This window comes from Neovison vison, chromosome 12 (assembly GCF_020171115.1).
Source record: "Neovison vison isolate M4711 chromosome 12, ASM_NN_V1, whole genome shotgun sequence".
Lineage (NCBI taxonomy): Eukaryota > Metazoa > Chordata > Mammalia > Carnivora > Mustelidae > Neogale > Neogale vison.
This window is the reverse complement of record NC_058102.1, coordinates 15,419,221-15,436,681: the sequence shown is the minus strand read 5'-3', so window position 1 is coordinate 15,436,681 and position 17,461 is coordinate 15,419,221. Positions and strand designations below refer to the sequence as shown.

General features: G+C 42.0%; 1 protein-coding gene across 9 annotated transcripts in view; it reads left to right on the top strand.

Annotated features, from left to right (window-relative positions):
* Positions 1-17,238, top strand: part of RIC8B (RIC8 guanine nucleotide exchange factor B) — a 100,647-nt gene extending 83,409 nt beyond the window's left edge. For 3 of the 9 annotated variants that reach the window (XM_044229178.1, XM_044229174.1, XM_044229179.1), the window contains one exon: positions 13,778-17,238. In XM_044229178.1, coding sequence (XP_044085113.1) covers positions 13,778-13,889 — 112 coding nt within the window. In that variant the 3' untranslated portion in view covers positions 13,890-17,238. Of the gene's footprint in view, positions 1-2,629; positions 2,714-3,718; positions 3,962-6,887; positions 7,475-7,668; positions 7,846-13,777 lie in introns of those variants that run through there. The other 6 variants (XR_006381418.1, XR_006381415.1, XR_006381416.1 and 3 more) reach the window with 5 other exon arrangements.
* Positions 17,239-17,461: the final 223 nt, after the last annotated feature.

Here is a 17,461-nt window from a genome sequence, read left to right as displayed (position 1 = left end):
GCAAGTGCTTATATTAATTAGGGGTTCTAAAGACAATCTCCCCTTCCCTTCTTGCTTCACACCGCCTTCCCTTCCCAAAATAGCCAGTCTTGAAAATTCTTAAGTCAAATATATACTAATCAGCAACTAGTCATCTTTGAGGAATACTGGGAAATATTAATTCCTTTCACACTTGCCTGAATTGCTCTATTTTCTAGTCATACATTGAGTCACTGTCTCCTTTAAGCCATCTTGAGTGAGTGCTTCTGTGTGTCAGTGGCAGCCGCCACTTAAAGGTGTATTTCTTCCGGTCATCTCCTTTTTCACAGCAACTCTATGTAAAGGCTAGTACCCCTCAGTCAGAAGAAGTAGCAGCTGGAATCCAGGGAAAGCCAGAAGGTGTAACAAAGAAGCAAGTAGAGGTTAAGGCAGAGCAGGAGGCTGACTGACATAGGAAGTGTGACATACGGGAGGACTGCAGAGTCTGATGATGCTGGTAATGTGGTAGTAGTTATATAGAAATAAACAACTTCGTCATCTCGATCACATCTACAAAGCTAGTATGACTTGAATTCAGTATCTTCCAGCTAGTCCTTTTAAATTTCCATCTTCGCCCAAAGAGGTTAGAATCTACAGCGAACTATGCTCACAACCTCTGTTTGCAAATGACATTCTCCGTACCTTTATGTAGAGCCGACATGTTCCTTTAACAAAGGAATTAGAATCAGAGAAGATCCTGTAGGCAAACCTACAGGAAGGAAAATAACACGCTCTGAATGAATAGATAAACCTGAGATTTTTGCTTGGCTACTTCTGAAAGGATCTGATGTAGCTAATGAAACAGTGGTATAAGTACAAAAGTTAGGATGAGAACCAACAGATCCATCTAGTAGAAGCTGGAGAGGGAAGTGTTAATGAGGACCTATGTGGAGCCCATCTATGGGTTAGGACAGTAAGCAAGTTTCATACATTTCACTCCAATAATCTGAGTCTTAAGAGAACACAGATGTTGTTCAAATGCCTATATACCCTGAATGAGTAAACTCCAAACTAGGAAAGTGGGAGATGGGAAAAAGACTGCCTAAAATAATACAGTATAATCCAAGTACTTGACTTACTGAAAGAGACAAGATTATTTCATAAGACATCCCTATACAAGGGACAGAAAACGGTGCTAGGTCCTTCTCCATTTAATCCCAAGGGAATCCACATATTCTAGAAGCTGCCAACAAATAAATACACAAATGTCAAGTTTGAAATATCCAAGCTTCCACTTGATTTAAACTATGCCTCAAAGAAGATGTGTACTCACCCAGAAACACCCAGCAGATGCCCAGCTCAATCTGAAGGTGATACTGATTTCACATGTATAAAACAGAGCAAGTATGTCTTGTGTTGGCTTTGATAGTACCAATTTTGCCATTAAAATGGAAGCGAAAGGCAACTTTAAAAATAGTCCTTAATCATTGATATTTTGCATGATGTGTGGTGGGTTTTTTACATTGTCTGCCTTTGTGTGTGTGCTTTCTAACATTTGCTCTCACTAATAATCAATGACAAAACTGTATGGAGCTCAGCAGTGGGCATTCCAAAGCAGGAATGCAAAGAATGAAGCCATTCTTTATGCGTCTTGTATGTTTGTCTTAAGTTTCTTCTCTCTCTTCACTGTTGATTTTTGGTTTTGGGTTTTTTTTGAGGTAGAAGATATGGCATAGAGCCAAAGTAGACTAAGTTCAGTACGATTCAGGGAACGTTTATTAAGCAGCTACTCTGTGCAAGGCACTGTGCTAGGAAGATGAGGGAGATTCAGAGAATGTGACAGGCTCCGCCTAGAACTCACATTCTAGTGAAGGAAATGGCTATAATCTGTTCTAAAATACAAGGTAGATGGAAAATGATGACAAATAAGGTCTATGTTGAACTGTAAACACCCAGGAAAAGGAGCAGTTCATTCTGTCTGGATGAATCAGGGACGATTTCACAAGGAAGATAGCATTTGTGCTGATTCTTGAAGCTTAAAATGTATTTAACAGATATGTGGAGAAATGACTATTCATTCCAGGTAGAGGGAAATCTACTCTTGTCGATAAGATAAACTTTGGTATTCACATACTGCATCTTTCTTCCAAAAAGCTCAGGTTGTTTTATCATTATTTGATTAATATAATCTGTTACCAGATTTCTAATTGGGGGAAGACCCAAAGAATTGCCCCAGATATTTCCAAGCTAATGCCGTGATAATCCATTTCCTTTTAACAGTTTACAAAACACTTCCACGTACATTCTCTTTCTAGCTTCATACCAAAGTGAGACTAGGAACTTCATTTTCCAGAACTCAAGACCTTTGCTCTGTCCACTGTGCTACTGTGTCTGTCTGTTAGAGTCAGTGTTTGCCAGAACACTTCCTGATCATCCTCTTCAGCATTGTGCTACCAGTTAGTTCCCTCAACTGTCCTCTGAGGATGTTCTTCATCCCACCAAGTCTTTATTGTGCTAAGAGTGTACTGTAGCTTTGTTGGATTAACTTTTCTTCTCAAAAATGAAATCATTTTCTCCTGGGCCTGAATTGAAAGGCATGTGAGTAAAGGCTAGGTTGGAGGTGACGTGGCCAATGAATGGACACTAGACACTTCCTTTTTTCCATCCATAGGAGAGCAGATGTGAAGGACCTGCACCAGGATGGTGGTTAGCAACAGTGGCCCGTGCCAAAGCACTTACCAATGTGATGACTAAGGTTGGTCATGCCAAGTACTGTTACTGAGCCTGGTGTAGGGTATAGATGTCACCCACTCCCAAAACTACAAAACCACCAATGCAAAAATTAAAGTTACATTTCCACTTTGCCTCCATGCTGGACACAGCGACCACTGCAAGGAGCTCACTACCTTGGCAGCTTTCTTGTATCTATATTTCCAAGGACACTGGAGAAATTCATGCTCAAACATTTTCTTCCCATTAAATACCAACTGACTCAGTAGTATTCCGTGTGTGTGTGTGTGTGTGTGTGTGTGTTTAAGGATTGTATTTGTGACAGATGTAGGTAAGGGGATTGGCTGTGGACCTAGAGGTCTTAAGAGTTTGAAAATAATCTGAACCCTATAAATCCCATCATGTCTAGCTAGTACAGTGCCTTGTACCCTGTGGTTCCCCTAGTGTGTGATGATGAAATAATGAGCACAGCTGATCCCCAAATCTGTAGAGCAGTTTTTTGCTCTATAAAATAGCCTACATGGTTTAACACCTTTATCAATTCCATTTCTTGGCCAGATATGATAAAATTCAGGACTGGAAAGGAATTCCATAAAAGTACATCGGCCTACGACTGACTCATTTAAATATTAGGGTACATAATTTCTTTAAAGTGATCACTGTAATATGTATCATAAACATTAAGTCCTGAAGCATGACATTAAAAATGTTAAATGAAGCTTTCTATATGAGAGCAGAGGTGAAAAGGGCGATGAAATTTGCCTTCCTCTCCACTTCCTCTTTCCTTCTTTGAATTGGAAAAAAAAAAAAATAAGCCCCCGCAACTTAAGTGGGAGATTAGAATGGGGACTGTGTGGTTAAGCAAGTCCAGTGCGGCTAATACAATTGCGTTCACCTTAGCTACAGCGTACAGCTCATGTACAGTCACACAGCCTCCTCCAGAAGAAGGGAGAGAGGATTGATTGGCTTAAGCTCAAACTAACCAAAGGAAAAAATATTTCAAGTTTCAATTTTCTTTTGACTTTTCTAGGCCCCTTCACTTCCTTAATTGGAACCAGGCACGGATTAATCTATTGCCGTCCCCCTACCCCGCCCCGGTCACATTTAACAAGGTGCATTGCCATTTTGCTTACATATTCTATCAGAATCTAAAATTTAAATAATTATTTTCCCGTTTCTTTCTTCTATATTTTATATATATATATATTTTTGCCAGCCATTGTGCAGTATTTGGGAATGGCTTTCTTAATAAATGTAGGTTCCAAATATGGGAATAGTTCTCTTTAATCCAGAGATAAATTTTAGACTTATTAAACCTGGGATGGGCTAACTGAAAAGTAATATCTAATTTTTTTCCCTGTGAATAAGTTACTCTGCTTACAAAAATATCAACAATTGTGATTATATCCACCTTTATGATAAGTTAGTCAGGGACATGTTTTTCAGGTATGTTTCCAAAACATCCTATTGTGAGATATAGTGTAAGTACAAAAATGTACAGATCTTAATTGTGTATACCAGAAAATCTTTTTGATCTGTGCTGTCCAATATAGTAACCACAAGCCATATAGGAGTACTAAGCACTTGAAATGTGGGTAGTCTGAACTGGGATGTCCAATAGGGTTAAAAACTGAGGCTTTCGAAAACTCAGTATAAAAAGAGAAATGTAAATATCTCAATTGTTTAATATGGATTTTATGTTGAAATAATATTTTTAATATACTGTGTTAGCCAAATATATGGAAATCAATTTTACCTATCTTTTTCAATGCGGCTACAGTTAAAACTACATATATGGCTTGCATTTGTAGCTTTCATTATATTTACGTGTGGCAGCACTATTCTACCTCATTAAAATACACTGTAAGGTTGCCTGGAAGTTCCATTAAGGGAACTTGGACCCAGTTAAATTAATAGACCCTTAAAGTGGAAAGGAAACATTGATTTGAGAAACTTGATATTATGTATCTTTAGGTTATAGAGGGCCCTTCCACTGGCTAGGCACCTCCAGGTAGAATTTCATGTGACCTTTGTACTGCAAGTTGGTAATCATTGTCCTTTAACCTCAGTGGTGGGAATGACTACTTTGAGCTCTTGGTTTAAGCACTAGCTGAACAGCTTCTATCTCTTAGAGAAACATCATGTAAGAATGTCCCTGGCTATTTGTGCTCTTAGTTACCCTCCTTCAACTTTTAAGTCTTTCTAATTGGGGAAAGCATGTAAGAACTCCTGTTTCTCCTGCTTTATTCAGCAGTGTCACTTGGCATGCTGACCTCTTATTAATATTTATTTTGCTAATTAGGACAACACGATAGAAAAGTTCTATAGAGAAATTCCCAAGAAAAAAGAATACCTTCACTTAAGAATAAAACTAAATTTGATTCTTTAGCACTGTCCCTAAATCTCTTTCTACATATTTTTTTTAACCGTGCTATTTAATGTGAGGTAGGTAACAAATTTTTAGAAGCTTTGCATGTGATCTTCTAACAGAAATGAGGATAAAAAACTAATATTTATTTAGTGCTTTCAAGTTTAAAAAGTAGTGCCATATATATGATCTCCAATGATCAGTGAAGCAGCCCTCTGAATTAGTCAGGGCAAGGATGATTTCACTGAAGAATAAATGGGACCAATCAGTAAGTGACTGACCCATGATCAGGCACCTGATTAATGACATAGTCAGGACTCAGTTCTCAGTCTTATGACGCTAGAACTTAGGTTATTTTGAAAATCAGAAATGTGTCAGTCTGATTTAAATAAGATGGTCTAAATTTTAAGTAAATGCAAAGCACAAAGACCGATAGTAAGCATATTTACCTGAGAAGAGGATTAAGATTTGGAAGACGTGTATTCCTGCTTTCTCATTCCATAGTTGAGGTCTTCTCAGTTGAGGTGCTAAAATAAATAGTTGATATCAAACACACACACACACACACACACACACACCTTTATATGAAGGAAACCAGTAAAATTGCTGTGATTCTATGTTAATGTAAGTTATTTTAATTATTTTAAAAAGAGAATGATTACAGGTATTCTAACAAATTCTTACTACAATCACATTAAGAAAATCTAACTTTAAAAAGGCTTTCCATTGGGACTATTTAGGCAACTCCTAATTTCCTTTGTAAAGTAGAAAGTAGTCCAAAGTAGTAGACATTATGCCACACTCATTTGTCATGGAAATATTTTTATGCGACATATTTACCTTCCTAATTGCACCCAGTCCCAAAGCACAATGGTGTGGTCTGAGGGAAGATCTCAGAATTATTTTGAAAGAAGCAGCCTGAAGACCTCAAATTTGCTATGGAAAAGCCACCATACCCCTTCAAATGTACTGGGTTCGTGGCTTAGTGAAAGATCAGTGCACCCAGTCGGCACTAGGAAGCCATTAGATGGAAAATCACAAAAGTTGAAGGATCAGGGTCCAAGCCCAAAGGACATTCTTGCCCAGCATTGTTAAGCATTGTTAAGCATTCTTGCTCAACTTGTTAAGCAATGGCCAAAGTTACAATATTTTTCTAAGAGAAAAGGGGGTTATAAACACTTGTAAGCGTATCAACAAGCTATTAGGCAGTCCACTGTACTTTGGTGGATTATGAACTGTTGCAGGAACGCCGAAATCTTGAAATAAGATGCACTCTCAGACTTGGAACTAGAGCAGAGATTACAGAGCTGCTTTCTCTGGGCGAGCACAGGCTCCACTCTAGCAGGCATTTTTGGAAAAGCTCTGTGTTCATTAAAAATGTTTTCTTTATTTACCAGTTTCTCATCCTATCTTTCAAATGTGAAAAGGAATTAACTATGAAATGGCTAATTTTAAATGTCAGGGTTCTTTTTTTCCAAGCCAACCTTACATTAAGAGCAGGAATCCCTGTACCACAGAAATGGTTCCCAATTATCCCATCTTGGGTTTTGTTATACGTTGTACAGAAGTCAACAAAACAAGTATGTAACAGAACCTGCCTAAATAGCAGCCACCCTCATTAGAAACAGAGAATTAATCAGGGGGCGATTGAAGGAAGCAATGCCTCACAGGTTTCCCCCTTTCTTCTTTTCTAATCATAGAACAAAATATATTACATAAAAGGATCGGAACTATTATGCAGTACTCAATTAGAGGGAGGTGAATAGGTCTCTAACATGCTGTTTTATCAAAAGAGCAGACTGGTGTTTGCATGACTGTTGTTTCATTACAGACCCTGTCATTAATTCCATGTGTCAATACTGCCCTGTAGTACACAGAGCAGACAAGAAAGAAGAGCCCTTGAAAACAAGGGAATGATTTTTGAGTCGTTATCAAGCTAAGTGGCAAGCGGGAAGCTGAAACTCGTATAGGTAAATTCGAAGGGACTCTTGGGAGATCTGCAAGTGGGAAACAAGAATGCATTTTACCAACTGCTTAATTATGTCCTGGTTTTCAACAAGTACACTTGAATTGAATGCTTTGTTTGTATTGCACAAAAACATGTGCTGTGGGCAAGAGTATTCTCTTGCTTCCAGGTCAAGTAAGGTGTTTTATACACATATACATCTGGCCTATTCTATAGTGTGCGATTGGGTATGTTAGTGTCTGAGCCCCAATACTGCACTGTCATTTCTGGGGGAAAGACTTATATAGGACCAGAAGCCCTAAGAAATGGAACCTTCGGTTCTGAGAAATTATGTAAGCCCAGGCATTGCAGAGAACCATCCTTACAGGGAAATGGTGGCTCAGGAAAATGTTAAAATATTTCTGGGGGAAGAAAAAAAAATGAGAAATTTAAATATGGTATAAATTCCATAATCTCCCACCCCACCCCCAAATCTAAGAAAGTATTTTTTGGTTTCTATTAGCAGTCCCAAGGGTTAGGCTGGGCAAAATAGGGTTTCCTTCCTTGGACGTGCTTTATCTATGTCCTCGTGCCTGGCCAAGCCCTTATAGATTATGGTTCCTTATCGTTTAGTAAGATCAAATTTCTAAATGATGTTTCGTTCCAGTTGAACATTCTTGGAGGCTTATCTCTTCCCTGGCCAGATGCCTGATCAGATGAGAAGCCCGCCATGATACTGTCACAGTGCCTAGAATGGGCTCTTTATCCAGTAGACATCACTGTACTTTTTGATGATAACGAGGGCAGTCTTAACTTGTGTTAAGGCCTGTGTATAGCATTGAAGGTAAGTATGAAGGAGTTGTTGCTATGTGAATATCTTAATCCTGATGCACATTTCAATATATAGTATCTCCGTTTAACCATAATGTACATATTATCTGACACCTAGCCATCCCTTTTAGATGTGACCTTCATATTTAGGGCCAGTAGCTCTTCATGAAATGGCCTGTTTACTGAGGGCCATGATTGAATTTAGATCCTTCCTTGTAACACTTGCCATTGCTTTGATTTACTTTTGTAATCATTCTGATCATCTGCCAGTAGTTTTGCAGAAAGGATTTCTCATCTTGGTATCGGTCAGTTACAGGTAGGATGCTGTGTTTGACTCTTAGGCTTAGAATATATATCTTGATTAGAAACAAAGGCTTAGCAGCATTGAGTTTTAGTGTCTTAAACACCTAGAAGCTTTTTAAATGGAAGAAAATTAATTAGTAGCCTATATTTTGGTTCTTAGAATAGAATCTTGGGGATCATCTTGTCCAACCCCTTCATTTTATAGATGGGTAGACTCAAGCCCTGAGAAGGAAATGACTTGCCCAAGGACACCCAGCAAGTTAGAGGGAGATCTGAGACTAGAATCTAGACCTCCCGATGCCACATATGTAAGAAGCTGAGTCTACACTAGTTAGTGGTTGGGAATTCCAGGCTGTGTGGTACAAAGGGGGCCTGACTTCTGCTGCGCTGTCAGAATGTCTAATGACATAGACTCATCAGGGAAACCATAATTAAAATAATATAAGTACTCTTGACAAATGGTTCTCTACCATTCTCCATTTTTGCCATGACCCATGTATTATAGCTTCTTAATAAGCATTTACTGAGCACTTACTGTGTGCCCCCAGACTATACTAGATAGTGCACATCACAGCCAGATAAGACATGGACTCTGCCCTCAAGTTGCTCATGGTTTAGCAGAGAACAAGAAATCCTGGAAAGCATTATGCAGAATTTCCTGTAGAATGCTACTGTCTTTCCTAACTTTGTCGATCTCGATGATGAAAATGAAATTTCTACTCAAAGATCTAGCTTTTCTCATGATCATGGTTTATTTGTTAGGAGCCCCATAAAATACAAGATAACATCTTGTATAACAAGATAAAAAACAAAATAACAAGATAAAAAAACAAGATAACATCAACTGCAACTGAGTTTAGTCCATAAACACTTATGAAGGACCCGCTATTGGCAAGGCGCTGTGCTAGACACATAAGAGTATGAAAATTGAATACTTACAGCATAGAACATTTTCTTTTTAATGTCAGGGCAATACGGTTTCATAGCTTTCAAACTTTGTAATGAGAATTATTTTAATAAGCATTCTTAGATGTGGGGCCCTTGAAATAGAAGACAAAAACACCTCTGTAACTATAATCCAGACTTGTCAACCTAGGATTTCAAAGTCTCCATTCAGATCCTCTTTTGTACCCCAAATCTGTTTTGAGCTTTCTTTTTCCCTTACCTCAGCCAAACCAGCCTGCTTGCCAATCTCTGCACACAACTAACTCTTGCTTCTGTGCCTTTGCTTGACTAATTCTTCTGCTCCTAGGATGCCTTTCTCCCCATGAATCCATGTCCATCCCTGCCATTACAGTCTGGCCCTGCGTCCATATCCTGCAAGGAGCCTGTGATCAGCATCCCGTCCTCCTCCTGTGTCCCTCCCACATGTACATAACCCAGATGATGGTGGGAAAACATTTCTGTGGTATTCATTAATGTTTCCCATTCTCCGTCCACATCTTGCTGATCCAGATATCTAGATACAATATCTTCCTCAGTGAATAAGTTCAGTGAAACAGTCTAGTATAACCAGGGCATTCATCAGACCTATACCAAAGATTTCATTTGGGTATTTGTGGGCTGTTAGTTGCATGACAGAGGGAAGATTAGAAACGTTGAGATGGGAATGTGACAAGTAAGCCTGGAGTCCTGCAGAAAAAAACAGTCACATAGCTGTGAGATATCCTCTCTCCTTCCACTCCCAAACAGGGCAAGAAATTTCCTTTAAACATGTTTTAATTACAATGAGAGTATATTGCTAAACTGTCAAGGTAGGGAAAGCAGGGCTCTGCCTGTTAATCATCTCGAGCTTGTTGATCTGCTGTTCTGTAATTCTTTTAATATTGTTTAATGTGTGTGTGTTTTTATCTTCTGAACTGACTAAAAGCTTCTTGAGGACAGGGACCATGTCTTTTATTTGCCTCTGCATATTCTCTCCCGCCCTTACTCCCAGAGTGCTGGTACCCGGCTTGGGGAAGCCTCCCATAGCACATAAAGACAGGAAATGCAACCCGCAGTTCCACCTACGTTCTGGCCATTACATTACGGTTTATATGTATAGTGACCTTTTCATGACAATTCAGTGAGATGGGTATTTCTATCCCATTTCTACAGATAAGGAAATTGAAGTTCAGAGAGTTCTAGGTCTTACTGTTAGTGACTGGTGGACCCAGGACTAGAACCTAGGTCTGTCCGACTCCAGAATCTATAATGTACCTTTCACTGTACCACAGTAATAACAACAACTAATATTTAGGACTCATTTGCAGTTCATAGAACTCTTTGATCTACATCACTGTTTTTATTGCTACCACCACTGGTTCTGTTATGGTTCTGTTATGATGATGTTACTCCTCACATCATCACTAGGAAGTAGGGAGAACTAGTATTAGCATTATCCCCATTTCACAGATGGGAAAACTGAGACTCAGACTTGCCCAAGATCACACAACTGGTAAGTGAAGAGACAAGGATCCAAACAGACGTTTTGACTCCAGATTTTTTTTGTACAGTGTATCACATCGCTATCTTATGTCACTTGCACAAATGCATATGGCCATAGGGCCAGTTGTCACTGCCACCTCTCCTACAGAGGTTTCCGTTAAGTCCAGGTATCCTGTGGTGCCCTCAGAAGGTGATACAAAGGGCCCAAAAATTAAATGCTTGAGAAGAGTAGTTCGCAGGTGAGAATTAAAATATGGGCCCCTTTATCCCATAGACAAGTTCCTATAACTTGGCCATGGGACTTCTGTAATGTTCTTAATCATTTCCATCATGAAACTGGAGCAGGGGATGAAACCAGTTGACTTGATTGAAAATATTCCTCCTAGGTCTGGAGAAGGTGAGAGCTACTTTGTACAGCTGCTAGCTAGCGCAGCATCGTCCTGTTATCACAGACACGGAGTTGTGTTGGTGGCGGGGTGGGGCGGGGGCCTATCCACCCAGCGTCTCATGGCGTCTCTAGTCCCATCCAGGGTCCTTCTTCCATCTACCCCGACCCTTCACTCCCTACCCCATCTTACTGTACCATCTTCCACAGGCCCCTTTCGACCTTCCAACTTTCTTATGCATCAGTGTTTTATTCCCAGCAGGTTACCCCCTTGTCCTTTTACGTCATTAGTGAGTAGTGTCTAGTATCACAAAATCCTTCAGCACAAGCACTTAGCAGTAGGCAACTATGTTGTAAAAATGTAGGTAAGGGAGCTATATCAGTGCTAGAGGGAAGTTTTCATGGAAACGGGTTGTTTATAGCTTTCAACTAAACATGTCTACCTGGTTCTCGGGCAAGGGCCTCAGGCTCTTCGTGTCCTGAGAGATGTCCACATCTCCCCACCAAAATCTGCTTCATCTGCTGTGTTCTTGCTCCAGTGAATTGTATCGCCATCCTCTTGGTCATCTGAGCCGGAGGCCACAGGGACATTCTACCCACGGCCCCAACCCCCGTCTCTCCTTCACCGGCCCTCTCCCTGCCAGTGGGTCACAGCCCAACAAGCCCACTATCCCATCTCTTATCCCATCCACACTGTACGGTGACATCCTCATGACTGGTCTCTCTGCCACCAGGTTCTCCCTGGTCCAGTGCGCCTTCTACATTGCTGCCAGAGACCCTGCCCTATAAAACAGAAGGGACATCCCTTACAGAGAAAAACCCAAACTCCTCACCTTGACTCTTACCTTTAAGACACTTACCTGCTAGACCCCAAATTACCCTTGAGCCTTACCCTCCTGTCCCTCCTTCACTGAACCTCACCACTCTCCAAACACTGGGCCCTTTCACAGCTTCATGGGAGCACAGCAAAATGGACATAACCCAAAAAGAGATGCAAAACACACAAGTTGATGGGTCCATGCAGAGCCCTTTACACGGTCTCCTTAGCCTCAAATGCTCTGTGCCTCCTTTGCCCGGCATTGGGTACCTTCTTCGTGATGCCGTCCCTCCCTTCCCCAGGCAGTTCGGTCTGTGCTTCATCTTCGGAGCTGCCAGCTCTTTGTTCATGATTCTGTGACAGCATTTACCCCATTATGTTCTGAGTTATTTTTCATATGTGTTTCACCTGCTCCTCGAGGACCACCGTGCCCCCTCTTCCCTTCCCTGCCTCGTGTACGACCTAGCTTCTGGCATGTAGGTGTTGAGCGGACTCGGAACCGCTGAGCTCCGTGCGCTCCTGCGGGGCAGTTAGAGCAGTTAATCCAGATGTGGTACACTGCAAAGAGCACTAGCCTGGGATGCAGGAGACCTGTGTCCCAGGCCCTGCTTGGCACTAGGTGTGTGACCTTGGGTAAGTCACTCAGTCTCATTTAGTAAACAAGGGTGTTGGACTAAATGATCTCTGAGGCCCTTTCAAGTTCTATGATTCTGACGCCACTTCTTGGACCAGGAGCCCCATCTCCTCCTTTAGAACTCAGGAGCCTCCACACAGCCCGGCGGCCCTCCCGTTACTCACAGAGTCTTTTGGTGCTCGCCAGAGCTGCTTGCTTACGTGTATCCAGGGGCCACTGAGCTGTTCTTACCCCTCCCCAGGGGTGCCCCTAACCTCACACTACTGTGTGGCCAGCCCTCCCGGAGGGAGCCCTTCTTTGTGCTGTCCTCGGGGACAACAGCAAGGAGGTAGAGGGAAAGCAGTTTTCTCGTTCCCCTTCACTCCAGATCCCGCCAGCATTACAGCTGCCACCATGCGGGTCCCTGGTTATAGACGTGTTCTTGGGGGTGATGCCCATTTCCTTGAGAAATGAATTTTAAGCAGCTCCTGTGCCTCTTTGAGGCTACTCTTAAAGTACACCACTGACATTTTGGGGGTGGGAGGAGGACTGGAGTCAGCAACTCAACAGGTACGTTTGCCATAATCTCCATGTAATAAGTAAGAGCCTATGAAAAGATTAAATAAATCTTTCCTAATGCTTTTTGATTGACTTAATCAATAATTAATCATCTTTAGATGAGGCTGTAACTTGTGGAGTAGATGTAATTGGATTAGCTGAAAAGAGGCAGTTGGGGAGCTTTGAAGAGATTAAAATGGCTGTCAATCCCGTAATTAAACTGCCACAAACAAAAGCAGTGGTGTTTAAAAAAGAAAAAAAAAAAAGAAAAGAAAAGAAGAAGGAAAGAGAGAGAGAGAAGGAAATCAAAGGGCAGGAGAAAGTTGGGGAAGGCCAGTTGACTTGGATTGAATTGAGAAGTACTTATGTATCCCTAGAGGCTGGAGAGGCGAAACCAAATCTGACAGATTTATTCCACTGAACGAAATCCATACGGATCAAATCAGCCACTTGATTGTTCGCTGGGCCCACTGGGACCCATGAAGTTTTGGCAGCTTCAACTTCACTAAAACAATGAATCCACAAAAGGAAAAAAAAAAAGTTAATTATTTAAAACAGAAGAGACCTGCTCCTTGTCCTGAGCCCATTTAGACCTTGACTTTTCATACTTTTAATTGGCTTAGTAGGTTTGGCCTGTGTGAATGAAGTCTTTTATCTCCCTCTTTTTCTTTCCATGCCCCTTTCATCTTTCCTGTTACAAACACACAGAGAGCTTGAGGAAAAATACTTTGGTTTTTAAAGACTTTTCTTTTTAAAAGGATGTGGATTTGGGCGGGGGGGGAGGGGTGTGTGTGTGATGCTGGTGAATACTTTTTTTTTCTCTCTTTTATCTCTTTTTCCAGAGAGGAGTTGCTTAAACCAATGGGACTAAAACCTGATGGGACAATAACGCCTTTGGAGGAAGCACTCAACCAGTACTCTGTCATCGAAGAGACCAGCTCCGACACAGACTAAAAGCGTCACCTGCCCAACTCAATATTGCTTTTATCAGCATCTTTTCTCTGTAGCTCCAGGGGAGTCTTTTCTCTAAAACATTTATGCCCTTGCTTTGGCTAGAAACACATTAACTGGTTTACTCATTGAGAAGCCAGCATATCTGAGAGGTGATCCTGTGTTTTCGCGAGACCGAGGCATTGGTCCAGAGCTGCGCTCGGACGGAGCGGCAGGGGCTGACCGCGGACGGAGAGGAGCTCCGTTCATCAGGATGGAACTGAAGGACTTCATCTGATAAAGCAGCCCTGGCTGACTCGGGCTGTTCCGCTCGCCAAGGTTCTTGGAAGATTTAATCGTGGCCTTCCTCTCGCCTGTGAAAGCTGCCTCTTCCAAATCTCTCCAGCAGACAGAGGCCCGGGAGAAGCAGAACGAGCCTCCACGTAAGGGCTGAGGCAAGTGACTTGCTAGATCAGGACTGACTACATGGAAGCCGAGCAGCTGCTCCATAAACCTAGTCCCACTCTTCATTTCAGTTTTGTACAAATACGTGAAAATGCACACACAAACCCACACACGCACAGCCCCAGGCCTGCAAACTGATGACACTCTAAAAGTTTGTAGGTCCCTTATCGGGAACTTCAGAATACATTTCTCCCTATAAAGGGTTATAAATGATGGTTTAGTTCTGAGGCAGCTACAGATGCCTGTTTATTCCTTATGTACCTTAACACTAGTACCAGAGAACTGAACCCCCATCTGTATCATTGCATGGGAGCATGCATTCTGAGGTCTAACTCGGGGTGCCAGGGACACACGTCCTCCAACCCAGCAAGGCGGTGGGGCCTCCCGGCATGCTGGGAGTGGCCTCTGCTGGGGCTGAAGGGGGTCAGCGGCACCCATTTGTACATATAGGTCATTCATAGGTCACAGGTTGTACATTGGGGACTGTGTGTGCGCTTGTGTGTTCAACCTTTCTACTATATGTGATCAGTTTAATGGTAACTTTATTTATTTAAAAAAAAGAAACACAAATAGTTACTGTTAAACTGATTAAGGCTGTTTATTTTTACTTTTAGAATTGGTCATACGAAGAAGTAGAATATGAATCCTGCAATAGACAGTGGGCCTAGTTTTCAGTGGCTAAAGCTGAAAGGGGTTGGTTTCCTTGTGTATATGTATGCATGTATGTACACATTCGTACGTACATACATGCATACATATATACACGTAGATAATGTGCTTAACCACTGCCTTTTAAAACTTTAAATTAAATAAAACATTGGGGTTGATTCAATTTAGCCATCTGTGTGTGTTTCTTTATAGATACATGGGGCAGACAATATTTCAGAGTTCATGCATTTTTAAAGTGTTTTCACATCCATTATCTCGCCATAATCCCCTTCTAAAGATAGGTAAAGTACATGTATTGGTGGAAAATGTCATTTATCCAGAGATCCCTTCTCTGCCAAAACAACAGTTCAAGGATGGAGTTTTTAAAGGCCTTTGAGCTGCCAAAGAGATCATTAGAGTTTCTTGTAATTTACTCATAGGAGAGATCCTCAAGAATCTCAACTTTTACCCCTTTACTAAAATTTGCATACATTTCTAACAGATTGAGTCTGTCTGTCTGTCTTTCAAGCCCATTTAAAAGATAAAAAAAAAAGAAAGGCAGATCAGGCGGCTGCTCCATAGAAGGCAGGTGGACAGAAAACTGCTGAAGGCCAGCTGAAACCCAGATAGGAAGGCAGGAAGGAGGAAGTCTACACCAGGCTTCGCATGTCTGGGACGGTCTGTTTCCCAAAGGACACTGGTAAACCCAGAAAGATCTGTACCAACAGTATGGCCCATAGAAAAATTCTCATAGAGAGGACGTGGACTTTATTTTACAAAGCTGAGTAAGTCCAGAATACTCCAGAATAAAAGGCTAGGAAGAATACAGTACGCTTCAGGATTTTCATCCAGATAGTTAGACATTAAAACATGACCCATGTTTTAATAGTAAATAAAATGAAACTCAACAATTCATAAATTTAGATGATGTGAAAAAAGTTTAGAAAAAGTATTTTTGTTACTTTATTCTACAAATGCATTTTTAAAGTATTTTTATAATTTCTACAATCAAACAGCTTTGGCATGAGTGTTCGCTTACCTAAATGAAGACATGTTTACTGAAATAGCATCTGGCCAGCTACGCAAAGTGTCTGAACAGTCCTGCTTAAGTAGCTGTGCTCTTGTGCTTTCAAGGAGTTTGTCTGACTGAGTTTCCCTGCGCTGGGCACTAGCCACTAAGCTTTGATTTTGAAGAGAGCGTTTGCAGGGGGAGAGGAAGGACCTCATTCTGCCCCTGGAAAGAAAATTAACATCTGCTGAGGGCTTACTACGTGCTGGGCTTTCCATGTCTCTCGTCGCAAGTAACCTCATCACATCTCTTGCTAGAGACCATCCCTGGCAGGCCTCGGTTTCCCAGTGACACAGCAAACAGGAGTCCAAGTCTGGCTGGCCTGACTCCCAACACCTACCTCCCTCCCCTCGCCACCCTGACCACCTGGGTCCTTGCCAGGCCTCCCAGGACTCTGCCGTGCTGCAGGGCAGGCCTTCTCAGGCCGTTCTAAGCAATAACCATTTCAGCAGAACCAGCTGAAGGACCTTTATAAGCAGGGAGGTGACCCGGAGTGATCTGTGAGTAGACTTGCTCAGGACTGGGTTTCAAACAAGGACCTGGAATCCCTGAGGTCAGAGACCAGGGCTGCAGGCCTCCCCCGGACAGGTGCCCGCCGCAATGGCCCGCAGCAGGGATGAGGAGGACACCGTGGCCATCCGTGCACTGAGGGCCTGGGTGTCCGCAGCCCTCCCGTCCTCTGATGCAGGGCGTGCTGGCATCCTACGACCAGGCACCCGAGCTGCTGCTGCAGAGGAACAGGAAGACACTCGGGGCCCCTTTCCCACACCTGTGGTTTAGGGAGGTGGGTAGACAAGGCTTATCTGCCCTGTTTATAAATGGGGACACCAGCTGAGGTGGCACAAGTACTGAGCATCCCCTTAACACCACGTCGGTCTCACTGCCTCCCAATACTAGGGGCCACGTGTCACCAATATGGACGTCTCCCCCCACCATGATGAAAGTAACAGATGAATATGTGTTCCTTATGAAAAGGTTGGAAAATGTAGAAAAAGTTAATTCTCCCAAATCCCACCACCGAGATAATCACTGTTAATGTTTTAGTGTATTTCTGTCCTATATTTTTTCTATGCATATATAATTTATTTTATTACAAGACTGGGATCATACTGTATTTACAGATTTGTATCCTGCTTTCTTCTTTAATATATTGTGAGCATTTTCCCATGTCAATAAATATTCTTCAAAAAGTAATGGCTACATGATATTCCGTTATATGGATTGCGGTAGACACTGCTAGTTGCCCACCCAGTGTTACTCCTCCTTGTTAACACAGAAGATATCACGTCCCCACCCCCCACAAGAAGGTGTCTGCTGCCTTCCTGGGAGGCCGCAAGACCTTCGTCAGCACTGAAGAGCGACAGGACATAGGAATGGCTCCAAGAGGCACAGATTTGCTCTGCCATACAGCTCC